General features: G+C 44.5%; 1 protein-coding gene across 1 annotated transcript in view; it reads right to left on the bottom strand.

The window, feature by feature from the left end:
* The window catches only part of LOC126457464 (kinesin-like protein KIF19), a 610,440-nt gene that overhangs the window by 305,656 nt on the left and 278,165 nt on the right, over nucleotides 1-26,619 (bottom strand). The window contains exon 4 of the mRNA XM_050093755.1: nucleotides 4,603-4,749. Within this exon, the coding sequence (XP_049949712.1) occupies nucleotides 4,603-4,749 (147 nt within the window). The remainder of the gene's footprint in view (nucleotides 1-4,602; nucleotides 4,750-26,619) is intronic.

The raw sequence follows: 26,619 nt of genomic DNA, 5'->3' as shown, positions 1-26,619 counted from the left end.
AGCGAGTGTTGGTGGTGTGTGAGCTGTGTGACTGAGGAAAAAAAAATAAATAAATAAATAATAAAATAAACTGCTTTCACCACTAGTGAAGCGAAATCTGCATGTGTACTGATTTACGTACACGGTTTCATTACGAAGTCATTTAAAATGCTCTTATGAGCAACATCCCGCTTAGATAAACCGAACATGGACATCTGTCCCAAAAGCATGGTAGGTAACAATAAAAAAAAAATTAAAATTGAAATATATAAATATATGTATCTGTAATAAAAATGGAAATGTACTGTTATCTGGACTGTTCAGTAACGATCTCATGGTCAAGATAATGCAGCAGATTCTGAAAGTTTTATATTGCCTCATGTTCATGTGACAGCGTAAAATTTTAAATTTTGTTATTCAGTCATGGTAATATGAACTTATTTGCAAGTGTACCAGACCTCATTACTTGAAAAGCGTCATTTGCATATAGATTGTCTGTTAAGTACTGTGGAAAACTACTGACAGCAATCAGAACGGTGAAATGTGTTTCGCAGGGACTAGTGGACGCGTGAAGAACTGTGATGTACATTGTGAGTAATGATGAACAGTGATAAAAACTGTGATCACGTAACCTTATGAACGCTCTTGGAGTGTCAAAGTTAGCAGCAACGCTATGAACGTTGAGTACTGTTGACTGTATTAATAATCAATTTGCACTGATGACCTTTAGTAGTTTGATATGAAGCGTCTCCGCGTGCCAAATTTAATGTGACAGACTGTACAGCCAGCCACGCGGCAAAACAATAATGCAACGTTGGCTACGCAGCGCGTCACGAAAATATTTACATTCCGCTTAAGTAAACGAAGCACACTACGGACACTTGTATGATTAACGGTGCAGTGTTCAAAATGTGCATATTGTGATGAACTTACATGTGAATCACTACGTTGTGTTGAACAGTGTCAAAATACAGAACACACTCCAAGAACAGTCTAATTCCATCCGTGTGAATGCAAGTGAAATGGACACTAATAAACTTTTCCACAGGATGAGAATAGTAGTTATCTTGTCACTGACGCTTATATTTTGACATTTCATGTACCCGTCTTAAACTGAGGGCCGTGGGAAAGGAGAAACAAGACTTGCTGCAGCACGACTTCTAGCCAGCAGCAGATCCAAACCACGATGCAGCCGACGGCAACCGACGACCCACCGACTCGGCCGGGGGCGGTCCAGCAGCAGCCACTACCTGTCTGCGGTCCAACGGCTCGATACGGGGGCGGTCTTACAACGTCAGCAGCAAATTCTTATGACATTCGATAAATGAGTAACTTTGGAAATTGTTAGGATATACCACTATAAAGAAAAAATTCATTATCTCAGATGTTTACAACAGTCATAAATTTGGATTTTCCATCATATTTTATTAGAATCATGTCAAACCTGACTGTTAAAAGTAGGCGTCTGTATTTTTATAAAGCCCCTTGGACGGTTTTATTCCCGGTTTTCCGAGTCCAGTGAACCCAAATGAGGGGGTAAGTTAATCCGGGAAGTATCCGCAGCAACTTCCGAGATAATACAGTCACTGAAATCATTTAAAGTACTCGATTCAACTATAATTTTATCATGTCTAAAACAACATTGAAACTGAACATTTGCATCTTGAGAGTAGCAAATCTACGTGGATTACGTGGACTGATAAAACATATACAATAGACAAACTAATTTTTTTCTCAGCCCAAGGGGCATTGTAACATCCACGAGATAAATTTTAGCTACAGTGCGACGAGAGGAAATTATGCCTATAACAATTATAAACATTTTCAATTCGACATATGAAAAAACTAGTAAAAAACAGGATAAATATTAATTATTTATGTAATATTCTATGATGTAATTGGACATATCGATGTGTATCATACAAAGACAATGGTAATTGTAAATTCCTTTTATGATCTGCGTTTGTCTCCCTTTGTTTTTACCTTTTGTTGGTTGGCTTTTGTATGTTGCGGACGCATATCAAACTGAGGTCTGTTAAGAAATTGTGATTATTTGTTAATTATTATTTGAAAATAGAGTTCATGATTATTCTAAATATGAGTAAATAATTATTTGTAACTTTAATTCCTCTCTCAGTAAGCATTATCTGTGTTAATTATTTCTTTCCGCTGCAAGGAGCGCAGCTATTGACGATAGCGATTTGTATCGCGTTTTTGTCTGTGTTTTCCTTAGAAACAAATCAAATGTTTGCTTGATGAAGTCTAAATAGTGCACAATACGAATGTAGATTTTATAGCGTTTAATAAGCATTTTAAATATTTATTTATTTGCTCTAACCATAGAAAGTCTCTATCAATTGTCTGCCGCCATCTTAACAATTATCTCAGCGGCAAATTCAAATTTAAATTACGCAATTATGCAGAATAAATGCCTAAGGTAATACAAATGTGTAAAAATAAATGTGCACCGGTGGTCCCGAACTCATTTTAATGAAAATGATTCGAATCAGATTGGTTCTTTAAAAACAGTGCTCATTGCACGATCCTTATAAGAAACTTTTCTAGCTGATGTATGGAGCCGAAATTAATTATGCACGAGTTGCGAAGAATATTGTTTCAGGGAACATACGTCAGTATTGCGCGCGGCTGATATTCGGTGGTATGCTGTCGACCGCTGTTAAAAAATTTAAAAATACTATATATCCCCTCACTTTACATATATGAGGTGGTAGTGTTCTTATATAAAAATCAACATACACTAGACACTTTCCGTTTTGACCACAACTACAGCACTTGCCACAGAGACAATTTCAAACTTCGAACACATCACTTAAAACTTTAGGCCCAAACGCCAGAGTATATGGGGTTAAAAATTTTCAATAAAATAATAGGCAGTAATATATTTAATATGGAGCTTGGTTCACTGAGAAGATTGCTCTTTACTCTTCTGGTGGAAAAGTGTTATTGTTCTGTCGAAGAATTCATTGAGGACAGTTTTACAGTCTGAACACATGGTTTGTATTACATGTATTGTTTTATGTACTTGTGTAGCTGCAACTTAGAAATGTAAAATATTATGTAAACTTTTGCACTTCTCTCGAAAAAGAGAAAAAAAGTTTCTTTTTGTAAATATTGACATTTCTCCTGTACATCAGATCAAATGATTTGAAAGTTTGTACGTAAGGAGATGAATAAATCACATTCACATACCTCCTGAGAGCCTATTGATCACCAATGATCATGGGAAATGAACCACTAACTCTTCAAACAACTCAGTATGCACAAGTTGTACCCTGGTGCCATGGAACACACTTCTTGACGGTGTTGCATTTTTCCCTGTAGTTTTTTTACATTCCCTTTCATTTTAATTTGGACATTTTTAGTGATTTTTATTTTTTGTATAGTTTTACCCCATATTTCCCCCTGTCAACCAAATTCAACCTGTATATCATAAACATATCTTACATGTAAAGAGACCAGCAATCAGTGGGTGTCCCTAAATTATGTTTTGTTCCCCTAAACCATACTGAAAATTAGCATTTAGTGTGATTCACCATGGAAATAATAATATGATTCATAAGATATTTCATTATCCGACATGAAGTTTGATGGCACCATAGAAATGATGTGATGAGCCACCACAATACATGAAGCAGTCACAGTTGAGGTGGGCAACCATGTGCTGTTCTGGATAGTTTTCACTGAGTTACAGCAGTTACTAGAAAAGTGATGGGAGAGCAACAGTTTCAGTTGATTCGATTCTAATACACAACGTGGTAGCAACGTTTAGGATGCCATTTTGAAGTGGAGTAATGCATATTTGTTTTGCGCAGAGTAACAGAAAATGAATGCCACAGACACTTTTTGTTTGCTTTTCAATGTTTGCAATTCATCTTTCATGGGCCTGCAGACATGGACAAAACAAATCAAGATAAGTATAAATACAGGGTTTCCCAGGAGGAATGGTCAATATTCAGTGATATGACAGGAATGTTCATTTGAAGCAAGAAACTTCATATGAACATATGCCCTATTCCAAAGATTTTTCGAGATAGAACCTGTTTAATGTATGTTTGTTTTTGGGCTAGTGATGTACAGATATGTGTCTTACTCACCCAGTGTCTTTGGCTTTTCATTCTAGACCAACCTACCCCATTCCTTTCATCCTCATTGGGAAGATCTTTCTGCCATAGGAATTGGACCCAAAATAGGAGTGGACCCAAAACTGAAGCCTGTGGGACTCCTTTTGTGTTTTCTGCAGAGTGCCCAGAATTTTGTAGCTTTTTTGCATCGTCTGAAATATTCAGTACATCTTTTGCATTCTGTTATAAAGTTTCATTCAAAGCAATTTTTGTAAAGCCATCAGTTAACAAATAACAGTGAACATTAAATTTGTTCTATCTGGGAAACCATTCGTAATAGGACATAAGTCGATATGAATTGTTTTGCTTCAACTGAGCGTTCCTGTGATATCCCTGAATACTGATCACGCCTAGTGGGACAGCTTGTATATCCACATGAGTCGTGGGTTTGAGAATCTGCAAAAGGGGGCACGCTTTTTGTAACAAAGCAATGAAGTATAGGCAGACGTGGAGGCTTATAAAGCAGTTGCATACGACATACCTCATCGGTGGAGGCGGCGGCGACCTGCGTGAGCCCTGCCACCTGCACAGCACCTCTGGTGTCCACCCGCAGCTCAAGGCAGCCAGAACCGGGCGACAACAGGTCACGGATGTTCTCATTGTAGATCTCCAGGTACGACAGCGACACCTGCACACAATTGCCACTCGCTGTCTTTCCCAACTTTTATACTGCACTTTCACGATGCATATATAAAATACGCAGACTGGACGAAATTTTAATCACACCCTCAAGCAATTGTACTGGTTACTTCAGAGCGTTGTAGGTGACTATACTTTATTCGTCATAATAATAGAACTGAAGTAAACAAACACAAACTTGACAATTGGTCTGCAGCCATAATATACAATCACTGCTGTTGTTACGCTCTTGGAAGTAGGTCCTACTTATGTACTGAATGGCACAGGTAAAAGTAAAGAAATGCAGTGAAGTTACAGAAACGAAAATCTGAAATGGACTTACCGTTTATTTACAAAGAAAAATAAAGTGAAACATATATTAATAGAAGATGCTGAAATTTACCGCCTGCAACGCCTATACACAGCTATGCACATCGAAACATATTCAAATAAAGTCGGCGTAAAGTTCGGATACCGGTGGCGGCAACTTCACAGCTGATGTTGTCTTTCATTTAATGTATTGTGTGAGGATTTGTTTCATACAACTTGCTCTTCAAGTGGCCCCCAGGAAAAAAACACATGTTGTTAGATCCGGTGAAATGGCAGCCACAAATGTTTGCTGACAGTTCGTTCCTCAGTGAAGACATCATGGACTCGTTCCAGGGACACCTTAGACATGTCACATGTTGCTCCATCTTACTTGAAGAAACAGTATTGTTTTTCATATTCAGTGAGCTGAGCACAAAATGTATCAAAACTTGCCATACATGTAACTGTGTTGAGAGTAGTGTCAAAAAATTTTGGTCCAATGATGCACTTTCCTGTTACACCGCATGAAACACCGAATCGTTGCTGACACAAAATTTCAGGGTTCTGCGCTGCCCAGTACCTTGTGTTCTGCGAATTCACATGACCAGAAAGATGAAGTCATGCTTCATTACTCATGAAGTAATGGGAACGGTCTAACAAACTATCTTTGATGTTACTCAAAAGCCATGTGCAATAATCTACACGTTTCTGACCGTCATACTCCCATAATTGCTGTGCAACCGTCACCGCGATGTGGCCTCAGGTTACAACTGTTCAATATCCACTAGCAACTCCTCCTACTTACATGCGCCTGTTGGATCAATTTATGTGTCAAAGTTCAATTATTTATTAACCATGTTTACAGTTGCCTTGTACCACACTAGCCAGTAGCGGATTCATCATTCAGCTGCGTGTTGGATTCCCGTTGATGGCTGCCGAGTCAGGAAGAGTGTATGACCTCGCACCGTGCTGTTGGTGCAGTTATGGTCCAGCATGAATCGTCTCGAACTAGTTAATCGAGCGTGCTCGAACCCACTCCAAATTCTGTGTTGACCCTTGGTGACCCATCTGCGATATGGTGTTGTCAGAAGTCCTGTGGTTGGTCGATCTCCTTCCTAACGGCCAGATAGGTTTCACCACCTGGAACATGGACCACACAAGGCCCTTCTGCTGGTTTTCAAGCTGAAGTTCAGTGCTTTCAGCACTCCACGATGTGGACAATGGTAGGCAGCGAACAGTATGAAGTTCATAGGGCGAAGACCGTCGTGTCAGGTTCTTCTTCGGTTGGTTCATAGATAGTCCTGGAGTATCTAGGACATAGATTCGTCATCGATCCCAGTGATCTACTCCTTGAGAGCTGGAGAGATTGAGTATTTAAAGGGAGCTAGGGGGAGGCTATGACATCGCAGGTGTCCTTCTCATTCTGCTATATTCGCCTAGCAGGCTCTTAAACGCTGTGTAGGTTCTGTGACTGGTTCTTATGAAATAGGTAGATGTTCTTTTGACATCTCTTACTAGCTAACGAATATGCATGTCACGTTTCCGCTGGTTTTCTGTCCCATGCTATTTTCTACTGAGCTCATCCTCTCTCCCTTGGTGTAGTGCTGTTACGTGCCTAGGCCTGATCCACTTGCGACATACCACTTATTTCCTGTCTCTGCCTCTAATATGACAGCACTTTGCTTGTAGCAAGGTAAATGAGTTTTAATAAAATTTTCTAATTTTCAACCCCTTACCATTCTGTACCATAAAAACTCTGAATAAATCATTGGCGAATGTCTGCAAAAACTTTTGGTGTGAACTGAAGAAATTTTTTGTCGTTTTACATTTTGCACAGATCCGTAGGTGCGCTAATTTTTATACAGACTCTGTACTGCTCTCTTTACTGGTAGTCTCAGTCCAGATACTTGACCACGAATATTTCACGAGTTCCCTTAATCGAGCCTGTTTTCACATATGCTTCAACAGTTTCAATTCTTTCTTCTATCAAGAAAGTCATTTTGCAGACAGCAAAGAGAAACGTCTAATTTCACTGATGAAATAAACTGAAATGCTAACAGAAGAATGGTAACAATCGATTACTGCATAAAACTGTCCATTGCTGCAGCTGCTTATTTCAGAAGTCGAAATACTTCATTCGCCTTCAGAGGGGAGGTGGGCTGGTTTTAACGGTGCCACCGTGTATTAGATATCTTTCTAACGTATTAACGGCACTCAAAATTATTCTTAATCAAACTTTAGCTATGAAATTTCTGTTTCAAAAAACGTTTACAGTCGCAGCCCGCTGGTTTTCTGTCCCATGCTATTTTCTACTGAGCCCATACTTTCTCTCTTGGTGTAGTGTTGTAATGTGCCTAGGCCTGGCCCACTTGTGCATTTTGCTTTGTTTGTCGTACAGTTAATAAATACCGGAAAAATGGCTGACGCAGCTTCCTGCTCCGTAGTAAAAAGAAGCGCGTGGAACACCGTTAAAACGACGAGAAAGAGATTGTTCTTAAAGTTTTTGACAAGTTTATAGAGAAAATCGGCTTGTAAATTACCGAGAAACTGTGTTTACTGAAGTTATGGCGTTTTCTCTCAACAAGATGCGTGAAGTAATCGGTAGCGTTGACGAATAGTAATGGAATACACTGCTGATCGCGGTTACTGACATCCTTTAAATATAAATTTCATCAAATTCATGCTGATTAACACATATCTGACCATCATTTTTTTAAAATGAAAAACGCTTATCTTGCTTCTAGTTACATATCGCGCACAAAATTACAGTTTTCATTACAAATATAAATTCTTAATTATGGATATTTCGTAAAGGATTGTTAATAAAGATTATTTAAATTAATAAATCATTACAAATTACATTTTACGACAAAAATGAAAAACCAAATATTCATTCTTTGGACTATGTCCATTGTTTTATACCACACATGTGGTCTCACACGGACCAGAGTGATAAGCGTTGTAGAAACACGGAAAGCAAGAATTTTCACGGCATCGGGGACACAGTGCACATGCTGCATTTTCACAGTTGCTACCGTATCACTGTAATCTGAACACAATAGAATTAATCTGGAATTTGTCGCGAGAAACAGCAAAACATATAAGCTGCCAGACGTGCTGGAACTAACGCACGAAGCTCTCTCACGCCTTGTTGCCTAACGCTTGCCTGATGCAGAACAGCATGTCATAAATGAAGAGGAGAAAATGTGGCATTTGGTATACTTTGTGGATTCAGTTGTTGATCGCCTCGTTATCAACGTAGCAGATGACAGTTTCAGTACTAAAATGTATTCTTCAATATTTAACTGTACGGTGAAATCCCTGCAATACGCTTTTACGTCGTAGATCGCTGAAGCAGAAGAATTATCAGGTGTTTAATTTATGCATTTTCATCGCTCTTATTTTTAAGGACAATACTATGTTAGCTAAGAATTAGACCATGTCACGTTTCCGACTGGTTTCGTAAGAAGCGTATTACCGAAGCTTTGCCGTATGTTATTTCAATTTGTTTAAAAATTAACTGATATTCAGAGCTGTATTGTTTCATTGCAGTTGTTCACGTCACTGCAAGTTAGTTGGACCAACTCGCTGGCTAGCGCTGTCCAAGTTACAAGCGCCGGTAAAGTTATCCCGTATTATCGCTCAGTTGGTGTGGCCGTTAACACACAGCCCTTATTATCATACTTGACTGTGCTCAAGACTGCTTGGCTTCAACTCTACGTGAAACGAAATCCAATGAGATTCCAGCAAACGAGGAAGAATACATTATGTAATGTTTGCATCAGGTTTTTTTTCGTGTGATGAACGCAGTAAGTATCAGGTTATCGGGTGATCCTGCACCGCTGGCTTAAGCCATTGGTTTCCAGTGAAACTTCTGGAGCGTGCACGTGGACCCTCCCACATGTTTCCAAGGTTGTTTGGACAACGCTACAGATGTTTCGCCGGGAAGCCCTTACGCATCCTCCATGCAGTCCGGGATTTTTCACATGTGATTTACATGATTTTGGAGACCTGAAGGAAAACATCCATGTAGGCCATCAGTTTTCTTCGGACAAAAAAGATGCACTCCTGGGTACAATCATGGCTCTGTAGGCAACCGCAAACAGTTTTTCATGAAAGCACTGATCATATTGTTTCTCAGTCGGATAAATATAGCAACAGTTATGGAGATTATTTTGAAATAATAAACGGTTTCTCACTTTTTACCATCTGTCTCGTTTTCTTTTCACTGCCCCTCATGTTTCTCCCAGATACATGGTCTGAAATGGCCATGATGGGAAAATTAGAGGAGTCTAAGGTCGTGCAGAGCGTTACCGACAGTTTCGTTTGACGCAAACGTTAATAAGAAATGGGATAGCGTACAAGTAGTATCCGTCTCTACACACCGTAAGGTGGTTTAACACCAAATCATTGTGCGTGTAAATTTAGTTCGTTGACTCACGTATTTCGTTTAATTACAATTTCGCGTAATATCTGTAGTAACAGTTGTCCCACAGTACGTGTTTTAGTTTACAACTCCGAATTCTTTAAGAAGCACTCGGGGGTCTCCGCGTGAAGACGGAACAGACAGTCTTTTCGTAAATGCAGACTCGAATACAGATACTTCCACAATTCGACAACTTTAGAAATAACTGCTCCAGCTAAAGCTTAGCTCCACTAACATCAAAGGAATAAACTTATACAGTAGTGACAGCAACTAAGACAGCGATATCATATAGATATTAAGACCACATAATATAACCTGAAGATGGCAATCAAGCCGAAATAGGTTCATCGTAACAAAAATGTGAGCGAACATAGCTGCGTCTTGATGTGATATCGTAATATATGATTTCCTTATATGACTTGTACGACGTAGTGAGCCTAATGAACACTAAAAGTTTTCTGAATCGCTAAAACTTCGCACACATTTACCAAAATCGTAAATGGCGCTGTATCTCAGTAGTACAAAATGGAGCCAAGAGGAAATACCGGGTGGTTATAATTAAACTTTCCCTATTTAACATGTTATAACACGGAAACTAATTATCGTACGAGTACCAAACTTGGTAGCATTAGTATCGGGGACATGGAGAAGAGAAATAATACAGAATCGATTCAACTGAAACACTTTTAATGTGCTGCTACGGTACATCATACCATTACATACCGGTACCATTACTGTTACAAAAGGGTCTCAATATGGCAACCATTAGGTCGAAAAGAGTCTGAAAGTGCAGGATTGCATTCTGCACAACATAACGAAGCATGTCTGTAGATATGCTGGCTACCTCTCTTGATATGCTGCGCTTCAGATCAGCACGTGCGAATGTTTCCCTGGTAGACCCTGTGCTTCAGGTTGCCCACAACCAGAAATCACAGGGAGTGAGTCAGGTGATCGCGCCGGCCAAGTAAACGATCGGCTGATAACTCGATCGTTTCCAAATGTGTTTCGGAGAAGCAGGTGAAATTCAAAAGCGATGTGCGGTGGGGCCCCATCTCGCATGAAAACCGTTGAGTTCAATGTGTCTCTGTCCTGTAGGGCAGGTATGACATGCTGGAAAAGCAAAATGCAGTAGCGGTGGCCAGTCATACAGCAAGACTTTGGCCCTTGAGGGCCAACCTGCATAAAAAAAATGGGGCCAATGATGAACGTAGTTGTGAACCCACATCATACGGTGACACGTTTACCATACAGAGGAACTTCATGCAGAGTGACTGGAGGTGAAGTTCCCCACACTCGGCAGCTCTGTGTGTTTACCTCAACCGTCAGAGAAAAATGAGGTTCGTCTGTCCATAGGACGGTCCAGAGCCAGCCCTCGTTAACTTCAATCTTTGCGAGAAAGTGGAGAACGAAGTCAACACCTCGTTGTGCGTCCTGTATGGCAAGCTGATGTATGATATTGATCTTGTACAGATACCATTTGAGAATGGTTGAAACCACCTTGGGTTCAGTGGACCACGGCATGTTCAACTGTCATGACGCAGCACGTGCACTGCCTCACGATTGAGAACTGTGCGCAGTGTTGTTCGGCATAGCACAGCGATTCCATCAACCACCTGTCGTGCAAACGGTCGTCGGCCTCTTCCTGGAGCGACGCCCAGTTCTCCAGTTGATTCGAACTTCTTCATTAGCCTCGACACAGGAGATGGAGAAAGAGGACCCTTCCCAAATCCTTTCAGCCGGCGATATTCTCGAAGTGCAGCTGCAGCATTACTGTTGTTTTGATAATAGAGCTTCACCAATAATGCTCGTTTTGTACAACCTCATGTTGACACGTCAGCAGGTGCACTACGACTGATCAGATGATTGAGACCAGGAATCACGATGACTGTTCGCAGCACCTGGTGGCCATAGTTGGAACTGGACGGTGGCGCTGTGACGCATGGAAATCAGGCACCCTATATACTCTGGACATTAATGCTATCAAGTCTGAAACTCGTTCGATTATAACACGTTAAACAAGGAAAGTTTAATTATAATCACCCGGTATGTTTTGTGTTAGTAGCCTCGGCTTATCTTCCTGCTGTGGTGGTGGTGGTGGTTAGTGTTTAACGTCCCGTCGACAACGAGGTCATTAGAGACGGAGCGCAAGCTCGGGTTAGGGAAGAATTGGGAAGGAAATCGGCCGTGCCCTTTCAAAGGAACCATCTCGGCATTCGCCTGAAACGATTTAGGGAAATCACGGAAAACCTAAATCAGGATGGCCGGAGACGGGATTGAACCGTCGTCCTCCCGAATCTTCCTGCTGCATAAAACGGTTGAGCATGTTGCCATAGCCCTGCTCAGCAGTGCTCTTGTTGCTTCAGTGGACTCCAATATATTTTTCTCTGTTTTGCACATTTTCGAAGATGGGAGAAAACGCCGTCGTTCTGGCCATAGACAGGCCAATCCAATCGCCTTGACATTACCAATCAACGACATCATATGGATGGAGTATAGAGGAGCTTATGTTCAGCACACGGCTATTCCAGCCGTTGTAGAATTAGGAGACCTGGTGTCGCTACTTTTCACTCAAGTAGCTCCTCAGCTGGCTTCAGTTGGGCGACAGCACCCTGAATCGCTCCTCCTACGCAAGAGAAATACCCGGCAGTACCGGAAATCGAATGCGAGTACTCCGCACGGCAGTCGGACATACTGACCACTCTTTCAAAAAAAATCGAAGAAAAGCATTCCGATCACCACAAAGCTGTCAGACACACCCAAAAAATATCGAACTGAAACAAGCCACTATCAAGAATCGAACACGGGCCAGGAGCCCGGCAGACCGGCAGCCAACGCCTCTACCGCTTCTTCTTCCTCTTCTTTTTTTTTTAAAATACTCACAACTTACTACAGAAAAAAGAATAAAACAAAACCAGAGTTAATACTATATGGCACCACCACTTTTACACCAAAAAAACTTTTCCAGACTTTTCGTTTACTTCATTTATTAATTTTAAAAAGAGAAAGACAATAGAGCCACAAAAATGAAATACACTGTGTAACAATACACATAAAAAGGGGCCATGACTAGAATACCACAAGCACCAGTTAACTAAACCTATACATTGATTACTCAGCTACGGAGGCAGACTGTTTTCGATGATACGTTCTGTGAAATGTTTCAGCGCCAACATTAATAAGTGTTGTGTCATTGCATTTCTCTTTCAAACAGCTTTCAAACTCCATTAAAAAGTATACCGTCTACAAAGAAACTTTCTTCAAATCACTGTTAATACGAGCGTTCAGAATATTACCTGTGAAATAAAATTACGTTTCTTTCTGCGTACTGTAACGCGCCGAGAGCTTCGTTTCGTTATCTTGAATTGCTTATGTCTTACAAGATTCACGCAATATACGCTGTTAGTCACATGAATGTGACCATTGAGCACTGCCTATGTTCGACGTCAACGTCCAATAACCACTCAACACGGCAGGTAGAAGCACTAACAGTGGAGGGGATACAGAGCGTCCGAGGGGTGCTCGGGAGGGGGGGGGGGGGGGGTGCAGAAAACAGTACAGTTGTTGTTGTCAAGCGGAAACAGAGCGATTTCTCTGACGTCCAAAAGGACATGATCATTGGTTTTTGGGCCAAGGATGGAAACATTTCCGAAACAGCTAAGTTTGTAAACTGCCCGCTTGCCGTCGTGGTTAAAATACACCGTGAATGGCAAAACGGAGCTGTCGGAAACCGGCGCCGAGGCAACTGTGTTGCGCCACCGGCAATAGATGACAGCGGTGAACGATGGCTGCAGAGATGTGTATGGGCAAACAGACGTGCAACTTGAAAATTTTCCTGAAGATGGCGACCAGTTGGATCGCCGAAATATCGAGTCAAGTTGATTTTAGGATCCGGCAGCAAACCCGAAGAGACTTTCAATACTTATTTCGCCGGGAAAGTCTACGTAATCAGACGTGCAACTGTTGAGCTGCTGACCGCCCAGATGAATCAAGGGGCTGCCAACACTTTCTCCTCAACGATGTTTCAACGAATATTGCTGCTGACGGGCACCCGCAGCAGGTGTCTGGTTCATGAACCCATGCTGACTCCTGTTCATCGGCGACGAAGGCTGGAATTTGCGCGACACGCAACTGGTCGATCAACGAGTGGCGACTGGGGGGTCTCTTCAGACGTATCACTTTAATGCTCCATCAGCGTGAAACGTCTGAAAGTAAACACCCTGCAACAATGGTCGAAAGGAATGATAATTAAATCAAGACCCTAAGCTGTCGACAGGCGTTGATATGCATATCGAGAACAGTTGAAAATATGTGCCTCGACCGGGACTCGAACACGGGATCACCTGCTTACATGGCAGACGCTCTATCCATCTGAGCCACCGAGGACACAGAGGATAGAGCGGCTTCAGGGATTTATCCCTTACACGTTCCCTGTGAGACCCACATTCCCAACTTAATGTCCACATACTACATTCGTATTGCCCCTTCCCATTACACTCGTTAATCGCGGCAGACAATCTTACCGAGTCCCGTAAGTGTTCGGGCAATGCGTGTGCATCCAGCACAGAAGAAGAAGGTCAATGGCCAGTTAGCCTTAACTACACTACTGGTCATTAACATTGCTACAACCAAGAAGGAATGCAGATGATAAACGGGTATTCATTGGACAAATGTATTATACTAGAACTGACATGTGATAACATTTTCATGCAGTTTGGGTGCATCCATCCTGAGAAATCAGTACCCAGAACAACCACCTCTGGCCGTAATAACGGCCTTGATATGCCTGAGCATTGAGTCAAACAGAGCTTGGATAGCGTGTACAGCTACAGCTGCCCATGCAGCTTCAACACGATACCACAGTTCATCAAGAGTAGTGACTGTCGTATTGTGACGAGCCAGTGGCTGGGCCACCATTGACAGATGTTTTCAATTGCTGAGAGATCTGGAGAATGTGCTGGCCAGGGCAACAGTCGAACATTTTCTGTATCCAGAAAGGCCCGTACAGAACCTGCAACATGCGATCGTACATTATCATGCTGAAATGTACGGTTTCGCAGGGATTGAATGAAGGGTAGAGCCAACGGTCGTAACACATCTGAAATGTAACGTCCACTGTTCAAAGTGCCGTCAGTGCGAACAAGAGGTGACCGAGACGTGTATCCAATGGCACCACATACCATCACGCCGGCTGATATGCCAGTATGGCGATGACGAATACACGCTTCCAATGTGCATTCACTGCGATGTCGCCAAACACGAATGCGACCATCATGGTGCTGTAAACAGAACCTGGATTCATCCGAAAAAATGACCTTTTGCCATTCGTGCCCCCAAGGTTCGTCGTGGAGTACACCATCGCAGGCGCTCCTATCTGTGACGCAGCGTTACGGGTAACCGCAGCCACGGTCTCCGAGCTGATAGTCCATGCTGCTTCGAACGTCGTCGAACTGTTCGTGCAGATGGTCGTTGTCTTGCAAAGATCCCCATCTGTTGACTCAGGGATCGAGACGTGGCTGCACGATCCGTTACAGCCATGCGGATAAGATGCCTGTCATCTCGGCTGCTAGTGATACGAGGCCATTGGGATCCAGCACCGCATTCCGTATTACCCTCCTGAACCCGCCGATTCCATATTCTGCTAACAGTCATTGGATCTCGACCAATGCGAACAGCAGTGTTGCGATACGATAAACCGCAATCGCGATAGGCTACAATCCGACCTTTATCAAAGTCGGAAACGTGATATGTAGCGTTTCTCCTACTTACACGAGGCATCACAACAACGTTCCACCAGGCAACGCCGGTCAAATGCTGTTTGTGTATGAGAAATCGGTTGGAAACTTTCCTCATGCCAACACGTTGTAGGTGTCGCCACTTGCGCCAACCTTGTGTAAATGCTCTGAAAAGCTTATCATTTTCATATCACAGCATCTTCTTCCTGTTGGTTAAATTTCGCGTCTGTAGCACGTCATCTTCGTGGTGTAGCAATTTTAATGGCCAGTAGTGTATATATTAGGATGGTATCTTTTCTTTTGGGCATGTCTGAAAGAACTGAACCACCTTCATATATGGTTCAAAAGGGGAAGCGTTATAGTCTGAGAAATGTTTTTGTGACGTTTCCTGAGTGACCTCGTGATTTTGGAAGGCGCAGTGTATCAACACATGTACGCATCTATCCTTGGGAATCATGTCTACCCGGATATGTAGTTTGTTTTTCCTCGGCCTTATAGCATCTACCAGCAGGACAACGCAATGTGTTACACAGATCGCAGTGTGCGTGCGTTGTTCGAAGAACACCAGTGTCTATTTACCGTGCTCTCTTGGCCACCAAACTCCCCGTATTTAAACCTATTCGAGAATCAGTGGGATCACTTCGATCTGGCTGTTCGCTTCATGGGTCCTGAACCGAGAAACCTAGAGCAGCTGGCCATGGCACCAAAGTCGGTACGCCTTCACATCTCTGCCGGTACCTTTCAGAACCATCCCGAACGTCTTGCAGCTGTCTGCGCTGAAAAATGTGGTTGTTCATGTTTCTGACAAGTGGTCACATTAACGTGACTGGTCAGGGTAATATCATACAGTCGGGAACGCATGTCATCAACCTCTGTACCTGAGCGGTTATGGAAGTCTCATCCAACAGCTGACAACCCAGCCAGACAAGCTGCAGAGCTCGGCTATCTGTGCCAGGTCATTTCTTCTTCCCGTCTGAGCGACGGCTAAATTTTGAGATTCACTGATGACTCCACTATAACATCGCTAATAGCGGCAAACGTGATACATGCGATTATTTTCTAACAGAAGGCCTAAACCTGTTGAGCCGTGGCGCCATGGAATTAGTAGACTATTCTGTCTGGCGCCAGTGGCTCTGGTGTAGTGTCGACTATCACTCTTGCGGATCCGTTGCCAATATCTATGAGGAAGAGTTGGTATCTGTGGTTTGTGTCCTCAGAAGGTCTTTGCTTGCCGATATATATACGGGGTTCGCTGGCCGGGGAAGAAGGCACGAAGTTTGGGGACTGGCGGTAGCGTCGTGACAAGAGGTGGTGGTCACAAGCTCCGAGTGGCCGAAGCCACGAGCTGCGGCAAGGAGGGTCTGCGCAGAGCGAAGATACCGGAGTACTTCACTGGGGTCAGCGTCGACTACAAGCAGCAGGCCGACATCCAGTCGGCTGGTTGGCATCATTCGTGTCGAACGACCGCTCGTGGCCTGGCTGCCCTCTTCTACCAAGCCTTCATCGGCACCACTCAGTAACCGCTGCGTCCGCCCCAATAACACTCCGCCTTCGTCGTTGTAGCGGCTCGGACGTGCCTAGCGCACCGACCGCGCCCCGTTTAGTGCGAGCTTTGTTTACATCCGTGAGGCTTCGCATAGCGGTGTATCGATTACTACAGTTTACGATGGCTCTTTCTTACCAGGCGACTATCAAGTTCACGATCGACGCACGATACACAAGACCAAAAGCACACAAAATCGAACGTTTCATGCGGGAAAGGGTAAAACTGTATTCCCGGGAGCTGATAGGAATTCATCTCTCAATAGTGGCTAGCGTCGTATACGTAAAACTTATAGACGAGGCAGCGTGCGACAGAGTTATCCGTCGATCCACCGAAGGTTACCGCTTTTGCCACGCCGACAGGAACGTCGGTGTGGTTTCTGTTGATCATGCCGGTCTCGGAGTGAGAACGGTACGCGTATTCGAACTTCTGTTCGAAGTCCCTGCGGACATGTTTACCGCAGCACTTCGCCCTTACAGCAAGGTCCTTAATCATGCTGCGGTGAAATGGACCAGCTTCCATGCGTATCCCGTACTCAGCGGAGTGTGCCAAATAAGAACTGAACTCCAGAAGCACATACCATTTTATGTGACAAAAGGTGGCTGCCGAGTCATCGTTAGATGCTATGGTCAACCAAAAACCTGCTCTGGCTGCGGGCAGGGTGGCCATGTCCGAATTGACTGTCTTCAGCGACGTCTAGTAGTTACTTCGGGACACCCAGCAACCGCCACAGCAGATGACGTCGCTGCCTATTACGTACGTGAAAGCGCTACGGAACGACGTGGGCGAGCGCATGGCAAGCCGTTGCCCGTAGAGTATCGCACCCGATCCCACGTCACTGAGGGCGCAAATCGCCTTGTCATACCAACAGCCAGACGCCCCACAACAGCCGCGGGGCCACAGTCCTACAACGCTCCAGTCGAACCCATCTTCAAATATGGAAGCGGATCCGTAAGAGGACTGCACTGAACAGCATCCCTCAGCAGACGTGGAAGCTCCACCACGAAAACAGCGGTCGAAGAAACGGAAGAAGAGACGGCTGTCCACAGAAGACGAGCACCACAACCGAGGCGACGATCAAGATTCATTTCCACCGGCAAGCCACGGCGACGTCACATCCACAACGTCGGAGCTCCAAACCGTGGAGAAGCCGCCACATCAACGAGACGCGACGGATACAGATATGCAACAGGATGAGGTCCCACCTGCAGATGAACGCCCGTCAACATCGAGAATCTTCACCAATGCATTAGAAGATTGGGCACAAGAAATGGAACAAACTGATGAGATGCAGAAGGTCGACGTTCCGTTATTGGCTCCCACCGATAATGAGTCGGGAGAGAACCTTGCCCATGGCGGCCAATGAGGCCGTGTCGTGTGCTCCCGGTCGAAGAAGAACGCTCCGTAGACGGCCGATCAGTAGATGCGTGATTTCCCAGCAGGGCACAACCGATAACATGTCACACGTCTACTGTATTGGTACAGTTAACATCAATGGTATTAGCCCCTCAGTAAAGATACAAATGCTGTAAGATATCCTGCGGGCAGAGGACGTCGACATAATTTTTTGCAGGAGGTACGAAACGATACCCCAATCTTTTAACAGATTACGACGGTAGCGGTGGCACAGCCATACTGTTACGAGAAGGAATTATGGCCGGCCGCTGTGGCCGAGCCGTTCTAGGCGCTTCAGTCTGGAACCACGCTGCTGCTACGATCGCAGGTTCGAATCCTGCCTCGGGCATGGATGTGTGTGACGTCCTTAAGTTAGTTAGGTTTAAATAGTTCTAAGTCAAGGGGACTGATGACATCAGATGTTATGTCCCCTAGTGCTTAGAGCCATTTGAACAATTTGAAGGAATAGTGGCGGAAGATGTGGAATACTTAACATCGACCCGTGGTGTTGCCCTAACTGTAGGGGATGTACGTTTGGTGAATGTTTACACATCGTCTGTCTCGACCAGGAGTCAAGAACGCAGAACCTTCTACACAGATGAAGTGTCGCCGCTATTTCGAGGACGTCAAGAGAATTATATTGTCGGCGGCGACTTCAAATGCTTTCTGAGGCTCTAGGACCAACGACCACACTTCGTTCCTTGCCCGGCTTTACAGACGCTTGTCCGCGATCTAGTACTGCATGACACCAGGGAACTGACGCAGGGAACTGCACACGTACTTTACAGGCCACTCAGCTAGTCGACTAGACAGGGTGTATGTGTCACGTTGGCTACTCAAGGCGACGATTGACGCCGAGGTGTGGCATACGGCCTTTACAGACCACCAGGCTTACATCTGCACCATCGCTCTACCACGACAGAAGACATGGTGCAGTAGGGGCCCGTGGAAGCTCAACGTTACCCACCTGCAGGATGGAAACTGTTAACGGGAGGTTGAAGGCACAGGGCGACAATGTCAACGGCGGCAACATTCGTACGATTCAACGCTTAAATGGTGGCTCTGTTGCGTCAAACCAGCAGAACGTTCACACGATATGGCCAAGATAAGTCACATTGGCATCGGTCGACTTCCGAATTTTATTTCACAGCCCTACTTGAGTTGGCGAAACAACCACCGTCTGCCGACTGTCAGCAGGCTGTCCAACGTATCAGAGCCCAACTGCTGCGTCTTACGGCAGCGAAGATGGAACGAGTTAAAGTACGTACGAGGATACTCGACAGATTAAGCAACGAACGGCCGTCATTCCACTATACAGGGTGGTCTATTGATCGTGACCGGACCAAATATCTCACGAAATAAGCGTCAAACGAAAAAAATACACAGAACGAAACTTGTCTAGCTTGAAGGGGGAAACCAGTTGGCGCTATAGTTGGTCCGCTAGATGGCGCTGCTATAGGTCAAACGGATATCAACTGCGTTCTTTTAAAAATAGGAACACCAGTTTTAATTACATATTCGTGTAGTACGTAAAGAAATATGAATGTTTTAGTTGGACCACTTCTTTCGCTTTGTGATAGATAGCGCTGTAATAGTCACAAATATATGGCTCACAATTTTAGATGAACAGTTGGTAACAGGTAGGCTTTTTGAATTAAAATACAGAACGTAGGTACGTTTGAACATTTTATTTTGCTTATTCCAATGTGATACATGTACCTTTGTGAGCACATCATTTTTGAGAACGCATGCTGTTACAGCGTGATTTCCTGTAAATTCCATATTAATGCAATAAATGCTCAAAATAATGTACGTCAACCTCAATGCATTTGGCAATACGTGTAACGACATTCCTCTCAATAGCGAGTAGTTCGCCTCCCGTAATGTTCGTACATGCATTGACAATGCGCTGACGCATGCTGTCAGGCGTTGTCGGTGGATCACGATAGCAAATATCCTTCAACTTTCCCCACAGAAAGAAATCCGGGGACGTTAGATTCGGTGAACGTGCGGGCCATGGTATGGTGCTTTGACGACCAATCCACCTGTCATGAAATATGCAATTCAATACCGCTTCAACCTCAAGCGAGCTATGTGCCGGACATCCATCATGTTGGAAGTACGTCGCCATTCTGTCATGCACTGAAACATCTTGTAGTAACATCGGTAGAACATTACGTAGTAAATCAGCATACATTGCACCATTTAGATTGCCATCGATAAAATGGGGGCCAATTATCCTTCCTCCCATAATTACGCACCATACAGTAACCCGCCAAGGTCGCTGATGTTCCACTTGTCGCAGCCATCGTGGATTTTCCGTTGCCAAATAGTGTATATTATACCGGTTTACGTTACCGCTGTTGGCGAATGACGCTTCGTCGCTAAATAGATCGCGTGCAAAAAATCTGTCATCGTCCCGTAATTTCTCTTGTGTCCAGTGGTAGAACTGTACACGACGTTCAAAGTCGTCGCCATGCAATTCCTGGTGCATAGAAACATGGTACGGGTGCAGTCGATGTTAATGTAGCATTCTCAACACCGACGTTTTTGGGATTCCCGAATCTCGCGCAATTTGTCTGCTAATGATGTGCTGATTAGCCGCGACAACAGTTAAAACACCTACTTGGGCATCATCATTTGTTGCAGGTCGTGGTTGACGTTTCACATGTGGCTGAACACTTCCTGTTTCCTTAAATAATGTACCTATCCGGCGAACGGTCCGGACACTTGTATGATGTCGTCCAGGATACCGAGCAGCATACATAGCACACGCCCGTTGGGCATTTTGATCACAATAACCATACATCAACAAGATAACGACCTTTTCCGCAACTGGTAAACGGTCAATTTTAACACGGGTAATGTGTCACGAAGCAGCTACCGTCCGCACTGGCGGAATGTTACATGATACCATGTATTTACACGTTTGTGACTATTACAGCGCCATCTATCACAAAGCGAAAAAAGTGGTCCACAAAAACATTCACATTTCTTTACGTACTACACGAATATGTAATAAGAAATGGGGGTTCCTATTAAAAAAACGCAGTTGATATCCGTTTGACCTAAGTCAGCGCCATCTAGCAGGCCAACCATAGCGCCAACTGATTTACCCTTTCAACGAGTTCCGTTCTTTGTAGTTTTTTGTTTGATGCTTATTTCGCGAGATATTTGGCCCGGTCACTATCAATTGACCACTCTACATACTGAGACAAGGAAGGCAGCGGCGACGTGCAGTTACACGGGATGTCGAAATGGCCGATGGATCGCGGGGCCACGTCACAGAAGGATATTGCACGTGCTTTTGCTCACCACTACTGCAATTTCTATGTGGAGGACCAGCTGGACAGAGCAGGACTGACAGACGTGCTTCGCGAAATGCCAGCGGACGTGCATCCCACGGAAGTGGACGGCCTTATGGCTGAAATTATCGTAGATGATCTCGACGCTGCCCTAAAGTGTGGTGCGTTAAACGAATCCCTTGGACCGGGTGGGCTCCCTCTTGAGGTCTACCGCACCTTTGCTCCTCTGATGGGACCGGCGTGGGTACAGATATGCAATTAACTCTTAACACCTACCTTAAGTGTCCCTACCGAGTTCACAGAGGGTATCCTGGTCGTAGACCACAAGACTACCGGTCTTTGACATTATTGAATGGAGACTACAAAACCTTTGCACGTATCCTCCGTGCTCGCCTTCAAGTGGCGATAAAACGTGTCTTGGTGGGAAGAGCAATATACACACAGCGCTAGGGGCATACAGGGATATAGCATTGATGTCAGCATGTCGATTACGAGGAGCCCTCGTGGCAGTGCATTTCGATCACGCTCTCGACCGAATGGACCATGTGCTTCTCCGAGGGGTCATGGAACGGATGGGAATCCCCCTTCAGTTTGTGGACATGATGATGAGGTTGATCAATGGCGCAAACTCCCCCCTCCAGTTTATGGACACGATCATGAGGTTGATTAATGGTGCAAACTCGAGAGCCTTGGTGAACGGTGTTAGATCCGAACCTTTCATCATCCAGCGCTCAGTGAGGCAAGGTTGCCCCCTTTCGACCATCGCTCTTGATCCTGCACTACACGGCCTCCGACGACGACTTGAAAGCGTTCAACTACGCACCGCATCCTTCCAATGCGGCGCATACGCCGACGACGACGTTCTTTTGGTCAAGTCAGGAGACGAAATCCAGGCGGCACAGCAGTATGGAGCGGTGGCGGGTAGTCTCATCAACCTACGAAAGACCTGATGTATGGAAGTGGGCAGAGGGCTGCCACCAGGGACAGCAGTGCCCATCACCTAGGTACCCACACTCAAGTGTTTTGGAATGGTATTCCATGGAAACATACGACGTACAGTGGCGGATAATTATCGACGGCTACTGAAACAGATTCGCGCATTGCTACGACCACATTCACTGCGCGCTATAGATATGTTCCAGCACGGAAATTATGTCAACTTCTATTTGACAATGAAAATAAGTAGCTTGGCACACACACTGCCGTTGCCCACCACGATCGCGTTAAGACTACAGTCGGCCTTCGGACATTTCGTAAGTGCTGGCCTCCTCTTCAAAGTCCGCTACGATACCTTGACGCTGTCACCGAGAGGAAAAGGCATCGGACTCGTAAACGTGAAGAACAGGGCGCGTGCGCTATTTTTTAGTACGATGCAACGATATTGGAGAACCGAGCACGTCACCTTAATGGGCGCTGTGATCAGCGAAGTGGCTCCCCATTCACTTTGTCCACCTGTCAATGTAGGCCCTATCACGGCACCACTCGCACACATTCGGGACTTCTTCGTCGTTACAGTTACATTAAGGACAGTTTGCCGGAGACCAGGCTGCCCACAACGAAAGACATATATCGAAACTTCCTTCAGCAACAATCTCGCATTGTGGCCGAACAGAAGTACCCCTCGACACAGTGTCAGAGAATATGGAGAGCGGTCCATCTTCCCTCTCTCCTTACAAAGGCTCAAATGGTTCAAATGGCTCTTAGCACTATGGGACTTAACAACTGAGGTCATCAGTCCCCTAGAACTTAAAACTACTTAAACCTAACTAACATAAGCACATCACACACATCCATAGCCGAGGCAGGATTCGAACCTGCGACCGTAGCGGTCCATACAAAGGTACGCGCATTGTGGAATGTAGTGGTGAACGACAAATTCCGAAACAGTCAACGACTGCACTTTATTCATCTGGTCAACACCCCGATATGCTCCCACTGCGAGGTCCTCAGCTCCGACGAGCACCATTTGGTTTGTTGCACGGCAATCGACTGTTGGTTTCTAACGAGGAAAATGCTGGCCCTTTTACTGTGTACGGCGCACACGGCGATCAAAACTGACGACCTACTGTTCCCGGACAAAGTCTACTTTCCCACAGCCATGACAAACGCCGTAAACTGGATAAAGGGGATGGCGACGTACTATTTGTATCGCACCGATGACAAGAACGTCATAGACCTCTGGTACGTACTGCAAGAACAACATATCTTGTAGCGACACGTGAAATATAGAACATGTTTTTCCAATTACTTGGGTTCGTTATTCACGGACCCTCCGGGTAGTTGGAGAGTTCCAGGTATGAGAAGTGAAATGAGGAGATAGCTGAACGTTCAGGAACTAACGTTCAAGCCTGATGTAATTCAGGGATTATATATAGTTTTTAAATTAACTAGAAGCCGACCTGGATACACGCCGACAGGGCCGTTGCTGGGTCCCGTTTTCTTTTCTTTCTTTTTCTAGTGAAGTCTTCAAATCTAGACAGCGTTAGGAGCCGTTTTTTACATTTGGATGTGTTGAATGGCACCTTTAGTTTCTGTATATTTTCTTTTGCACCTAAGAAAGACAATAAAAATCAATAGACACCAAAAACACCTCAAATAAATCCCTATCATACCTTTGTCCACATTCCCAGGAAAGGGAGGGTGGAGACATGGTGACCAGGCCTCGTGTTGCGACAGCTGCCCGCCCTTCCTCCGGCAGCTCGTGACCTGATCCCTCCGGAAATATATAGCTGAACGGTCAGCGCGTTGGCTTGTCACACACGGGGGCCCGGGTTCGATTCCCGGCTGGGGAGGGAGATTTTCTCCCCTCAGGGGCTGGGTGTTGTGCTCTCCTCCTCATGATTTCATCCCCATTGTCGACGCGCAAGTCGCTCAATGTGGGGTCGCACTCAATAAGAGTTGCACTTGGCGGTCGAACTTCCCTCCTGGGAACCCCCGGCCACTGACCCCATACGATCATTTCCATTTTTTTCAGTAACCGCTGCGACGCACCGTGGATCCATGGAACTGCTTGCCGGTAAAGGGGAGTAAGATTCTGTAATCCTCTTGGTGTTTTATTTCTTTGCCTACCGGCCCTCTTTATTATTTCCTGGTTTGTAAACGATCATTAATGTTCTAATTAATCAGCTCTTGGTCGTAAATACAGCCAGAAGAATTACACTGAGGCACATGTTGCCGTTAAACAAAGAGGGACCTTGTGGCTAGATTTAGCTATTAAGCGGTTCAATTCTTTGATTGTAGTTGCATTTCTCTGTCATTAGTTATAATCTAAACAACCTATTGTACTAAGCTGTTCGTTTCCGTGTTTGAAAGTCCGGGTCATTATTGGTGTATTTTATCTGGATCTTGTGGTTCCGTCGAGTGAGTCTCTTGTTATAAGTGTTCACAAGTGATATTTTAAGATGTTTCTTCAGAGCGGTCTTAATGACTGACAATCAGTTTAACCTTGAAAATATTAACAGCCAACTTTCACCAGGGCTTCAGTCAACTGTCAGAAGGGACGGGTTGAGGTCTAGTCGCACCTTGGTTGCCTATTGAAGTTAAGAGTTTGGTTGCTTTGAAGTAAGCCTTATCATTGTCATATTGTTTGATAATCTGTTTAACCTTAAAGGTGCGCATCTTAACCCTGAACCTTTCGACATACAGCTTTCAAATTAAAAGTTGAGTCATTTGTTTTTGAGTAACTGAATCACTCTTTCCGTCAATCGTGCTTACATAGTTTTCATGTGTTGCAGAAGGGCATTTAAGAAGACAGACTCTGTCCAGGGCGGTAGTAAACACCACTGTTTCACCCGATAAAGGGCGGGCTGAAGGTTTGAGCGTCTTGTAATCATTGTCATATTGTTTGCTCTTTTGCAATACGGCACTTCAGATTTCTTTTGTACAGATTAAAAGCTTATTCAAATTAAGGTTTAAGGTCAAAAGAATTTTGCAAATTTGTTCATTTTGTTAAAGAAAATTTTATGGTTAAATGCTTCGATTATCTGTAAAACACAGTTTATACAGATTGTTAAATAAACAGGTTTCGTGAAAAGAAAGTTACATTGGTGGGTCCTCCCTTCCACATTTTCCTTAGTTCCAATAAGTGCCACGTATCACCTGTGAGCTAAAACAGTGATGTCAACTCCATATTCATTTTATTGCTTCCTTTGACAAATTCCTACACAACGCGTTTATATTATTCTGACGCAGTGTGCCTGGATATTTGTACACTCGGATCCAGAGAGCAAACAGTGTGGTGTCCGAGGCGTTTTGACCACATATGGTGCGTCTAAATTAGGCACACGCCTGCTTTTTCTTCTCCTGTATTATGAACTGCGAAACGGAATGGCTGTTTACAAATAGGCGATATTTATTTGACTAGCACGCGAATGGGGAACTACGCTGTTGCACCAGCATGCTTGCTTTGTCTTCAGTCACGCAGCGAGCGGAAAAGAATAACTCGGGAATGGGAGGTCGTTCCGTAGGTAGCGAGACCAGCAATCTTACGGGTTCTTAAAACCAACTGAATTACTGTCGCGTGCTAGGAAAGAGCCGCCTGTTTGTAGTGGCGGATCGATACGCTGAAGCAGAAACGCCGAAGCGAAACCAACCAAGGACTGACTCAACGTGACCCACGCAGTGCTTAGCTGCCGTCCACGGACGTACATACGTCACTGCCCAACCGACACTGACTCGCCATCACCGTGCGAAAGGCATGCGGTGTTGAACACAACGGGGACGTACTATAGCGGAGAGGATATCAAGTCCGCGACGCGATTTCATGATTCATCCGTTTGCGCAACAGCGGTTGCACGTTCGATGTGACTTGATCCAGACACAGCAGTCCGGAGAGAAATGACTCTTTTATCACCCAACGATAAGCTGACGTCCCGCGTTAAATCCCAAACCGCTCCGTAGCGTCTCACAGAGTGAGAGTTTATAAAACGATGAGATTGATCCATCGTTGGTTTATTTGTTTAGATTGCAAGATGGGTGTTATTAAACAGGTGTGACCCATCAAAAATTGGCAAAACAGGTGGAACACGATAAATATCTAATCTTTATAGGGGCTTAAATGCCATAGACAGGGTGATAAAAGAAGAAGTGATGGTTGGGGAGTATGGGCTAGAGAATGGAAGGAAATTTTAGGTTTTACGTTGCTTAGAGACAGAACAAAAGCTAATAGGGG

The sequence above is a fragment of the Schistocerca serialis genome, chromosome 2 (genome assembly GCF_023864345.2).
Source record: "Schistocerca serialis cubense isolate TAMUIC-IGC-003099 chromosome 2, iqSchSeri2.2, whole genome shotgun sequence".
In the NCBI taxonomy this organism is placed as follows: Eukaryota; Metazoa; Arthropoda; class Insecta; order Orthoptera; family Acrididae; genus Schistocerca; species Schistocerca serialis.
Note: the sequence above shows the minus strand (reverse complement) of the source record. Positions and strands in the feature narration are given on the sequence as shown.